The sequence below is a fragment of the Mycteria americana genome, chromosome 13 (assembly GCF_035582795.1).
Source record: "Mycteria americana isolate JAX WOST 10 ecotype Jacksonville Zoo and Gardens chromosome 13, USCA_MyAme_1.0, whole genome shotgun sequence".
Classification (NCBI taxonomy): Eukaryota; Metazoa; Chordata; class Aves; order Ciconiiformes; family Ciconiidae; genus Mycteria; species Mycteria americana.
The window spans coordinates 3,714,641-3,726,522 of record NC_134377.1 but is presented as its reverse complement, the minus strand read 5'-3'; the positions used below and the strand labels follow the sequence as shown (position 1 = coordinate 3,726,522).

At 57.4% G+C, this 11,882-nt stretch overlaps 1 protein-coding gene across 1 annotated transcript in view; it reads right to left on the bottom strand.

Moving 5' to 3' along the window:
- Window positions 1–889: 889 nt before the first annotated feature.
- KSR2 (kinase suppressor of ras 2) overlaps window positions 890–11,882 on the bottom strand; it is an 83,815-nt gene continuing 72,822 nt past the window's right edge. Inside the window, exons 16-19 of the mRNA XM_075516116.1 lie at window positions 9,304–9,437; window positions 4,481–4,612; window positions 1,754–1,883; window positions 890–1,027 (exon numbers count right to left, since the gene is read on the bottom strand). Coding sequence (XP_075372231.1) covers window positions 890–1,027; window positions 1,754–1,883; window positions 4,481–4,612; window positions 9,304–9,437 — 534 coding nt within the window. The remainder of the gene's footprint in view (window positions 1,028–1,753; window positions 1,884–4,480; window positions 4,613–9,303; window positions 9,438–11,882) is intronic.

Genomic DNA, 11,882 nt, shown 5'->3' with positions numbered 1-11,882 from the left:
CCTTAGCTCACCTTCCCCGCCCCCGGTTTCCAGCCTCCGTGGGCTGGGGATGCACGCCAGGAGAAGGAAAAATCCCCCCATGTGCATGCAACCTCCGCATGGGTTAGGCTTTTGGTCCTATTTGTCATAATATGATGAATTCCAGGGAAGAAAATGAGTTTCTAAGTGATTCTTCTGCATTTTTTCCTGCTGTTGCCAACAGGCCAGATCCTGAAAGCCTGACTGGGGACCCATTTATGCTATGTTTGCTGAAGCAGAGAGACGTGACTAAGCCAAAGCGATGAAACGGAGCAGGACTTGGCCGCGAGCTGGCTGCGGGAGAAGAAGAGACCATGCTCTTCTCCCACCGCTGGAAGCTGCAATGGCTGCTGCAGGCTGCAGGTCTGGGGAGGGACCGCGGGCAGGGCATCTCCCCATCAGTTGAATCTGGGCAAAAGAAGGAGAAACCACCTTCCCAGGAGGGAAAGCTGCTCTGAGCACGGTGCACAAGCAGGCACTGGAGCCCTGGCCGATGTCCCCAAAGCAGGTGTCCCCCAAGGAGATGTCCCCAAGGTCCTGGTTCCAGCCTGCCCCTGGACCTACCCTGCTTCTTCCTCCTGGCATTGGTGGAACACATCACCAGGCTCCTCCTGATCATCTCCAACTACTTTCGCGGGCTTTTTCACCCCAACAAAGACAGCCAGCACTGCAGTGACAGCTGGCATGGGCACAGCGCTCTGTGACCACCCTTCCTACCCATCCTTGCCCCCCCACATGGCATCAATATACCCACAGCTTGTCCCCGTGCTCCCCCACCACCACCGGCAGCCATCCAGCTGTGACAGCGGAGGCTTGGGGAGTGCAGGCAGAGCTGCCTGCGGCACAGGGAAGGACGGGCAGGGGCAGGGACTTACTCCGCCGACTTCCAGAAGTGCCCGGGGTGGGAAAGGCGACGGTTGCGCTTTGGCAGTTTCTCCAGCATGTCCATGAGCTTGGTGAAGGTGGGTCTCTCCTCTTGTTCATAGGCCCAGCAGAAGAGGAGAATGTCCTGCAGCCACACAGGGCGAGCGCGTGAGCAGAGCCAGTCCCTCTCCCACCACAAGCCCTGCGCCCAACGTCGACCCTGTGAGGACCCCATCTCCTTCACTGCATCCTTGAGAAGGGCTGGGGTGGAGGGGATGTGTCCATCCCATGAGGACTCCATCTCTATGACTGCATCCTGGTGACGGGCTGGGGTGAAGGGGATGTGTCCATCCCATGAGGACCCAGTCTCCATCACCTCACCCTGGTGAAGGGCTGGGGTGGAGGGGATGTGTCCATCCCATGAGGACCCAGTCTCCATCACCTCACCCTTGAGAAGGGCTGGGGTGGAGGGGATGTGTCCATCCCATGAGGACCCAGTCTCCATCACCTCACCCTGGTGAAGGGCTGGGGTGGAGGGGATGTGTCCATCCCATGAGGACCCAGTCTCCATCACCTCACCCTGGTGAAGGGCTGGGGTGGAGGGGATGTGTCCATCCCATGAGGACCCAGTCTCCATCACCTCACCCTGGTGAAGGGCTGGGGTGGAGGGCATGTGCAAGCTGAGCCACAGCAGCAGGACCGAGCCTCACTGCCTGGGGAGGGAGGCACCCCTTGCTTTTTTGCTGGCAGATCCTGGGCAGCACAGAGTGTTTTTCAAAGGGACCCTCCACCCAGGGCGTGCGCCCGTGGGACACGTTCCCCCTCCCCGCACGCACACACGGGGCTGCAGCGCCTGCCCCGCGCCACCTACCGAGATCTCCTTGCCCATCCCGATCTGGCTGAGGTTGGGCTTCATCCCTCTTCCCACCTGCCAGATTATTGCCTCCGCTGGCTGCGTCTTGAAGGGCCATTCCCGCGCGTGCAGCTCGTACCAGATCGTGCTGTTGGGAGACAGCGGGGATTAGAGATGGGAGGAGCTGGGAGGCATCACGGCGGGGACATCTGCCCATCGCACCCGCATCCACCATCTCTCCCTGCTCCAAAATCACCGACATCCAGGAGATGCTTCATGCCAGATATGTCACCAGAGGTGCTCGGTGCTCGTTACAGAGATATCACCGCTCCCATTTTCCAGATGGGGAAACTGAGGCTGTCGACTTGACCGAGAGCAAGCCGCCAGCCTGCCACAGCCCCCGGTTTACACCGGGGAAGAACGTGACCCGTGGGCAGGAGGATGGAGGTTGACGGGAAGCACGGGCAGAGGCACGGGCAGAGGCACGGGCAGAGCCGCCAGCCAGCCTGTTACATCAAGTGGGAATCTCCCGCCGGGCTGCAATAGCACTTCGCCCCGCTGCCCGCGGAGCAGCTTAATAGATGATGTGGGGGGTAAATACACGGTCCAGCTGCCGGGCTGACATTTCTAACGCTGCCACCTGCTCCAGCTGCGTGGGGCAGCGAGTGCCGGGGAAGGACGAGCCCGAGCGTTCGCTTTCGCTCCGATTTTTCCCTTTCGCTTCTGCAAAAAGCACTCCAAGCCGCAAAAAGCCGTCCAAGCCATGTCACGAACCATCCCCAGCACCCTCACCAGGGGGTGACACACGTGAAGCCCCGGCCATCTGCCGCTGCACCGCTCTTATGGCTAAGCCAAGCCCTCCTTTCCATGAGGACTCCCAAATCCAAGGGAATATCCCAAAACAAGGGCGTCTCCGGCTGAGCTGGCGGCCACCCCCACCATCCTCCGCCCCCGCTACCGCCTGGGAGTTTTGCGTCCTCGTTTTCCGGCACCCGGAGGCTGGATGAGCCCCGACTCCCACAGTGCTGGCCCCGATTTCCAAGGCGAATCCCCTGGAGCTGCTTTTCCCTTCAAGGGATGCCATTACAGCCAGTTAAAGCAGCAAGAAACGGGGTGAAAATGGCATTAGGGTGGAAAAATCTGGTGGAGGGGGTCTGATAAATGAGGGATCACTCTCGGATAGGGGGGCTCCCTGATTTGGGAAATCAGCTCTCCTGATTTTTGAAAAATATGCACAATTTGGCTGTAAATCTCCAAAAATTTGAAAAATGTGAGATGCCCGTTGGTGCTGTGGGCGTGGAGGAATCGGGGGGCCGGAGAGGGGCAGGTCCCGGTGGCACTGGACGAGACGCTCAGGCAGGAGAGGGGATTTTGAAGGTGCCTCAATGCATCCAATGCAGTTAAATTCAAGTTTCTAGTTGGGAGTTTGGGACTCAATTTTTCACCTTCCTGCTTTCAGATGTGTCCAAAATATTTGGGCTGTGTTTCCTGGGGTGTGGATGGTGCTACGGAGAGCGGTCCGCCGCTCCATCTCCCTTTGCACGAGAAGACCACACATCTAATATTAATTATTGCCGCGATCTCTCAGGCTTCGGCAAGCGCCTGCCACCAGCCACAGCCCCCTGCTCCGCACCGCCCTCACACACACTTTAATTTAACATTTCTGCCGTCTTTCTGGAGTCTTTAAAAGATCTTTTCCTCTTGCTGTCACTGATCCTCAAATCCCTATGGGGAAGCGGCGACGGCAATAACCCTCCGGATCATCCGTGAGCCTCCCAGGCTCAGCGGAGGGCAGCAGAAACAAGAAAGAGGGAAAATGTGGGAAAATCTTTTAATCTTTTAAGGAAACTCATGCTTTACGTAAGGGCAGAGCTCACACTCAAAGAAAAGCGGAAAAACTAAGTCTAAGTAACCGACTCTCGCTTAGTTCGATATGATCCCTTAATTACTTCTTTATTTTTGTGCTAAAGTTATACCTCGGGGAGGGCAAAAAAAAAGCCAGACCCTTTCAGCTGTAATTATTGCGGGTTTGATGGAAATATCGCCTCCGATAACAGCCCCACGCGCACTAATCCCCGCAGCCTTGAAGGTATCCACGAGAAAATTAATCCGCTGGGTAAAACCCCCAGCCCTACGTCCGCCTCGAGAAAGGTTTTATCGGGGCGTGCCTGGGCTCCTGCCATAAGGGAGGCTTGCTTTCAGATAAAGGGCAGGAGCGATGAGCCGGTTCGCTGAAGGAGACTCATCAGTTCTCCTCTCCTTGGCCTTTTGGCATCTCCTCCCCCCGGCAGCCCCAGCTCGCAGTGGCAGCCACCGCCGCCAGCCCCTCTGCAGCCGGCTGGTGGGGAGAAGCGGGGCGTCTGGGGGCTCCCAGACCCGTGTCCCCAACCCCCTGCGTCCCCAGCCGACAGCCAGAGCACCTTCCCGTCAGTACCCGCCCCAGGAGGATGCAGGGGAGAGATTACGCCAGGCTGGCATCCCCGGGGTGCTCCAGGTCCCATTGCCTACAGCCACCCCGGTCCGTAGTTGAACCAGGAGGATTTGGGGATTTAGCGGGGTTTAACTCAAAATTTCTTGAAGCGGGAAGGTGCTCCGAGCCCAGCGATGGGGATGCCCACGGGCAGCGTCCCCTCGGCGTTGTGGCAAGCAAAGAGTGTCCCCATCCCCTCCCGGCTGCTCAGGGCAGCTCACACCTGACACAACCGCACCAGTTCTCTGCAGCCTGCCCGCTCCGCGGGGACTCACCCCAGTGCAAAGACATCCGAGTGCTTGGAGAAGGGCAGCTTGTCCTCCTCGGTGTCCGGGGAGAGCTGGCGGATGATCTCAGGGGCGAGGTGGCACAACCAGCCGTTCTGGATCCGCAGCTTGTTCTCCCGCCTGCCAAAACACGGAGCCGAAGCCGTGGGTACCATGGAGGGGGACATCACCACCGGCGAGCAGCCCCCCAGCCCTCCCACCCTCTCCCCAGGGCATTTAAGCCTGGTTTTCCCTACGGCATCCTTGCCAATTTGGGTTTTAAGCTTGCTCTGAGAAATGCCGGCGCGGCGGCTTCGCGCCCGTCCCTGCCAGGCGGCAGCACGCAGTTTGGGCACGGGACGGTGGGGAGGGGGAGCTTCGGCTCTGCTGGGCTGATGACGGGGATGCAGGGTCTGCCAGGGCCCTCGCTGTGACCATTGCACCAAAACACATCAAAAAAGCCGGGGGCAAAGCGTTACCGGGGGTAAATCCCACCAGCGTTGACACCTGAGCTGGCCCCACTGTGGTTTCAGCGGGAGGTTGGACTGAGAACGTCTACGGGTCTCTTCCAACCAAACCCACCCTATAATAATGGCCTGGAAATCCGTGTTTTCCGGCGTTTGGCCCCAAACAGCCCCTCTAGCCCACCTTCGTGTCCAAGCCTCCCATGTCATCGCCCACGGGAGCAGCATTGTAATCACCTGCCCCGCGATACGTAGTGGCCAATCCTCACTGTGACATTGCCATTAAATCCCGGGCTGCCACCCAGGGATTTCACTTCGTCTTTAACCCCCCTCACCAGCCCCTCGGCTAACCTCAGCCATCTGCTCCTCAACCTCAAGGTCCCCCTGCTCCGTACAGATACATTAGGCTCCTTTGGCCAGCAGCTGAGAATGTCATTGGCTGCTCCTTCATCCTTACATGCTCCAGCAGGCACCTAGGATGCACCGCTGGCATAAAAAGGGTCCCCAGGTAGGGAAACGGGCAGGGACCACCGGTGGTGGTAAGACATTAAGCAGCTTGATCACGTGTCCGAGCCCAAATTCGGCAGCGTAGTTTTGCAGGAGGGAACAAAAACCGGCCCAGGTCACGTCGGGCTAGAGAAGGAGGAGCCCACCATCTCGCATCAAGGAATTTCTGCCTGTTTGTGCTGCCATGCCCTCCCGAGGATGGCGATGCGCAGGGGTGAGGGGCGGCTGTGGGGCTGCTGGGGCCAAAATCCCAGAGCTCAGGTCCCAGGGGACACCGTCCGGGCACGGGCACCTCCATCCACCCCTGAGGTAAGGTGACAAGCTCCCACTGCAAACGCTGATTCCTTGGCTGGCTTTTCCCCCCGCGGCCGCGCGCACACAACGCACGCGCTCCCGAGACGACGCGGTCCCGATCCTCCCGGCCGCAAAGCCGTCCCCGTCCCCAGGCATCGCCCCTGGGTCTGGCAGTGACCGGAGGAGCAACCCCCTCCCCAGGGAAGGATGCTGCTGGTCCAGGGAATCGCTTGATTAAGCCTCCATGCCCCCTCCGGGGCCTCGACGGCTCCTCTTCACCCTGCTGCGTCGGAGCCACCGCCATAATCAGCAGCTCCAGCATGGACCCTCCGTCCCCGGGAGCTGCAGGCGAGAGCTCTTCGGCGCAGGGAGGAGGCTTTCAGCTCCCCAGCCGGCTCATGCTGCCATCCTCCATCCCGGTGCGGCTCTTAATTACAAGCCGGCGTTAAGCACCAGGGCGATTAGAAAAGACGCGGAGGAGCTCGCTGGTCCTTCCCTGTCTCCGTCTCCGTGCAGGCAGCGGGGAGCAGGATGTGGCGGGCAGCACTCAGATCTGCTCCGCCGCCCTCAGCAAGACCAGGATTGCACCTGGGGCTTTTATTTTTGCTCACTCAAGTCACCCAGTGCTGTGATATCCCAGGAGCGGCGTTCAGGCTTGCTTCGGGATGCTCCGGGGACCGGGTTTGGCTCCACAGCTCCCGTGCGAGCCCAGCCTCGTCCCTCTGCAAAGCTCACGTATGCCCCAGCACGCAGCTATGGGTTTACGAGCTTCCAGCAATGAGGGCTGAGCTTTAATGCAAACCCAAACGTGGTTCAGTTACGGCCATTTGAGGTTTCATGACAAAAGTTTGCCTGACTTCATAACCAACCTGGCCACTTCCACTAGCAGAAAGCAGCACAACCAGCCGAGCATCTTCTAAACCCACCGAAGGACAAGCCAGCCCCGAGGCAAAAGCGAGAGCAGAAGAGCTCTTCAGACTAGTCTAGACCCACCTCGCGCTCCTCCTAATTACAGAGCAGCCTTACCAAGCCCAGCAACGTTTAAATAAAGGAGAAAGAAATCTGATTTCACCAGGATAAGACACCGGATTACAAAGTCTCTGCAGGAAGTATTTTAGTTGCGATAGCCATCTCGTCTCTCAGCAGCGCAAGCGTGTCACGGCACGGATGGACGCTACAAACTCCTTGAGCCAGACGCTTTCGTGAACTGAAAGCGAGCCTGCTCTAGGAGGACGAGGAGGATTTTTAAGCCGTATCTTTTTTTAACCCTAGCAAAAACCAGGCCAGTTTGTAGCTCTCATTCACATCCGAAGCAACGTCACCATCCTTAACCTGACCTGCAAAAATTTGCTCCTTTCTCCACGCAAGCCTCTGAGGACCCAAAACTGCGCTTTAGCGTTCTTCTTCATCTGAGAGAAACCAGAACCGGCAAAAAACCCACCCAGACCTGCAGACGCTTGCTGCTTCAAAATTCATGGTGACCGACGAGTGCAGATCCCCAAAGCCTTCTCTCAGCTCTCCACCAGCAGAAGACGTGTGCCACCAGCAGTCCAGGGCAGCCACACTGAAAGCTCCTCGGGGCAGAGAAATTTCCCCATTTTCTCCATTTTTCTAGCAAAACACTGCTCATTTCTGTCCAGCCTTGCATTTCTGACCATCCTTCCTCTCCTGAGTAATCTCCTGGACTTTACTCCCCAAGTGGCACCCCAGTCTTGAGCAGAGATGGCCACGCATTGGTCCACCCCGTCAGACACCCCATTTCCCCAGCGTCTCGTCTCTCATTTTCTCTCCAGAGCATCTCTGACCTTCAGAGCAAAGGCCCCTGGCAAAATCTGGCCATTTTTGCCCAAATCCTTTTACCACTGCTGGAATGAGCTGCAACCGCATCCTGGCAGGACCTAAGTCCCAAACGCCCTGCCCAGCTGCTAAACCAGAGCCGAAACCCCCTTCTCCGCTGCAGGGCGAGCAGCAGCACTGCTGGATGTCTTGGGCTTCCTAAGCTTTTGGCTACGTTTGTGCTAAAACCAGATGATATTTGTACAAGCAGAAGGGAAAGGCTGGCTGCCCGGCTCGCCGTGAGAGGCGTGGGATGGAGAGAGGCGGCCGTTGCCTTTTCCTCTGATCCTTTGACCTCATCACGCAGGAACTAGAAATAAAATATATCATTTCCAAGGTGCATTTCTCTCCTGAGCAGCTTCGCCATAAAGCGATGATCGGCCACGACAACCTCTCCAGCGACAAAGCCCGTCGCGTGGGGTGACGGAGACTGAGAGGACCCGAAGGCGGGTACCGCGCTGCCGAAGGAAACCTGCCCAAGCTGCCGGCGCCGATAACGCCACACTTGGCCTGTGCCGCTTCTAACACAAAGGGTTTAGTGAAAAAGTGCTCTCCTGCTGGGAAAAGTCAGCAACGCTCTTTTTTTTTTTTTTCGTTTTAATGAAAAAGGAAAATATAATCTTTGTTCTTTTTTCCCTTCTTCTGTTTCCTTTTCCCCCCAGCTTTGCTTTTCTTCCTTTCCATGGCTGCTGAAACTCTTTGCCCTGCCATGCCTACAGCTGGAAAACCTCCCAAAGCACTGGGGAAAAAAAAAAAAAACCAACATTTAATAAGGAACATTTACCAAATGGGCTTGATTCCAAACCCAAAGAGAGCAAAAAATGTCACAATGCTGTAAACGTCCCAAGCTTGGCTCTCATTTTCCCTGTGCCTTGCTCCGTGCCCTGGCTCGGCGCAGACGCCGTGGCCAGATGGCCAGCACCCGAAAGGTCACCGGAGAGGCTGGGGGACGGCACCGCCCTGGCTGCGCCGCTCATCAGCCCAGCGGCAGGAGACGAAGCAGATGCCGGGGGATTGTAACGACGGTGTTAGGGAAAGGCCAAGGAACGAGCAAGCTTTGCCAGCCCTGGTGAAACAGAGCCCGAGGAGCATCTCCCGGATGGCTGCAGGGTGGTTCGGCCATGGAAATGATGCATCCCCCGGGAAGAGGTTGGGTCCAAGCTACCCTGCCCGGGGCCAGGTCCTGCCTCTCTGAACCAAACTGCTGGAGACTCACACGCAGCATCGTGCTCCTTCCTACCACTCAAAAGCAACTCTGCCTTTAAACACTAGGTTTAAAAAATAAATGAAAGAAAATCAAATCAAAACAAGCTGCAACTTCTGCACCCAAGGAGCAGAGCAGTTTGTTTTCACCGCCTTGGCGCTGCGGAAACCCCAGCCCTGTTCTCGCCATCCCTCTGGGGCTTTGCCCTGCAAAGCCAACACCGGCGCTGAGCGTGGGCCGGCGTTTCAAGGGAGCACTCTTCACGGGGCAGAGGGGTTTCTGCAGGAGCTACACATTTCCCAAAGCAAGCCTCCTCAAAAGCAAAATCCTGGAGGCGAGAAGGTGAAATCCTTCTCCTTCAGCCTCCAGACAGCCAAAGGCACCTTGTCCTCATGTCTACCGAGGCTCCAGACCCAGAAAGGCACTTGCAGAGGAGGGTTTTGGGCTCCCTCCCCGTGTTCCCAGCTCCAAGGGGAGCTCTAGGGCATGGGAAGGAACGCCGGTATTTCCACCACGCCACGTCCTACCTGCCCGCTTGGAGAACTCCCGAGATGCTGAAGAGGCCGAAGTCCGTGATCACCACCTTCCCGTTGTCATAGAAAACATTTTTGGACTTGAGGTCCTTGTGAAGGATCCCCTTGGCATGCAGGTAGCCCATTCCCTAGGATGGAAGAGAGAGAAAAATACCCCCCAACTGAAAAAGCAGCACAAACAGCCGGGATAGTGCCCGAGCACGGGCAGCCCCACAATTGCCAAGACGGGGAGAGCCCAACTGCGAGCATCCCCGCGCCGCGGCGGCGTGGCCGTGCTACCGAGCTACGGCTGAGCCACAGCCAAAAGCTGCACAGCCCCAACGTCCCTGCAGAAAGGGCAGGTGTCCGGGGCGTCCCTGGCTCGGGACAGGCACCGGGTGGTGCTCAGGGAGGGTGACGGGATCGTGGTGCGGGCGCCTCAGCTGCGACGGCACCCACTCGTCTTCCTGATTAATTGGTTATGCAAGAAAAATTAGCGGCAAACCAAACTGGCGGTCGCTTTCCTGAGATCCTCTGCTGAGAAATTGATGATGATGATGTTTTTGCCTTCGTTCTCTTTTGGGGCTGGGAGCAGAAGGGTAATAAATCAAAGCTCTCCGTCACCGCTGTCGCATACCCTGGCTGAGCCATTAGTGCTTCCTATGTGCACACCGACACCATTAGCCTGGAAACAAGCGCCTCGCAGGAGTCCTGCCTTAATTTTTTTCCCCTAGGAAAAGCTACTTGGTGGTTAATTAAAATTATTGCTAATGATGCAAAAAAAGGCCACGGGTGGGAAATCCAAACTCCCCTGCACCTGGCTTGTTTAGCATCGGCAAATCAAGCAGACTGCCGACAGCTCCACGTGACGGACGTTCAGCTCAACGGGATAACCGGCTCTGGGAACGGGGAGGGTGATAAAAGCCATTTATCCTGACTTCAGCAGGGCTTTCGATGCTGTCTCACTTTTCATTCTCATAAGCAGACTAGGGGAAACTTGGTCTAGAGGAAGCTACTGAAGGATAAATGCCAAATGGGCCAGCAAACTGTTGCTTAAGAGCAAATCTCAGTTGTCTATCACTGACACGGGGGGATTTATTAACTGGATTTCCACGGGGGTCCATCCTAGGTCTGATCTTTTCATGTATCGTCATTAACCACGCAGGCAGTGGAACAAGAATATATTTTTAAGTTTGCAGCCGATGCGGAGCTGGGAGGCACGATCCAAATTGAGAAACGATCTGGAAGAATTGGGAAAGCAACCTGAAAAACCCACAGATCCTCAAATGCAAATGCCTAGGATGTGGGAAAAAGTCCTGAAGGTACCAAAGACTCGCCAGCAGCACAGACCCGCAGGGCTCTGCTCCAGCGGCGGGGAAGGCTGGGGGCAGCCGGGGACAAGGTGCTGCTGGGGACAGCAAACACCCCAACATAGCGAGTCACGGGGGTTTAACGCACCCCTCGGCAGTCAAACCCTGAAGAGCCTCTGCTAAGGGACGCCGGAGGAAGGAAACGATGCGGGGCCGCGGCTGGCCCCGAGGTGCCACAGCTGCAGCTGGGTGCTGGGACCATGCCAGGCACCGGGGTTAATTCGGGGTCTCCGGGTCCCAGCATGTGAAATAATGATGAGGTTTAAAAATCTGCTTTAAAATGTCACTGTCACCTTCACAAAGTGCCGGCGTTGTGCCAGGAAGACAATGCCGTGAGCCCGTTCCTCCTGCGAGGTGCGGTGCAGGGTCCCGAGCGTCTGCGGGACAGGACGGGACCCAGCGCCACGGGGACGCTCTGCAGCCCCCTCCCTTCGGCCAGCGCGGAGAGGAGCTCGGTGCGGGGGGCAGGGACTTCGCACCCGTGCTCACGCAGCGCGGATGGGAACGCGTCGCCCATGCAATCATCGAACGCAGCCAAGCCTTTGCTGAAGGTATTTCTCGAGGAGCTCTCGGGGTATCGCACAGATCCCACTGCAAATTCCAGCCCTGCCGCCTTCGCCCCTGGGGATGATCCGTGAGAAAACACTCTCGGCCCAGTAATGCCTTAATTTGCTCGGCTGCCCGGCGTGTGTGAAAAGCCAGCTCCCTCTGCCGGCTTCGCTTCTTAAATAAATTAACTTTTGCCTCCAGAGGATCACGGCATAACGAGAGCCCTTGCACCCGCTAATCCAATAAGCTTAGCGGCTCTCCTATCGCGTACGGGGACTCAAAGGATAAAGTCAAACAACTGCCGCGACCGGCTGGCGGAGCCGAAGCCTCCGCTGTCGTCCTGCCTCCAGCTCCTCCGGGCGATGCTGCCCCAAGCCCAGCCAAACCAAGTTGTCTGGGTTTCCCTTTGCTTCTCCACACCAGCCACCTCCAAGTCCACCAAAACATCCTTAACACCTGCCGATGGTTGACGCAGAGAGGTGGGAAGGCAGAGAAACTGCTCTTCCTGGTGCACGCCAGCGAGGGGCCGGGTACCCGGGGCACAGCACCGAGGCGGCTGCGACAGGGGCGTGACGGACCTCTCCTATGAGCAGGAGCCGCCGTCTTAAAATCCCTGCGGCGTGCAGGGAGAGCCTGGGCTCCGCACCCACGCCGCACAGCTTTGGACCTCTGCTA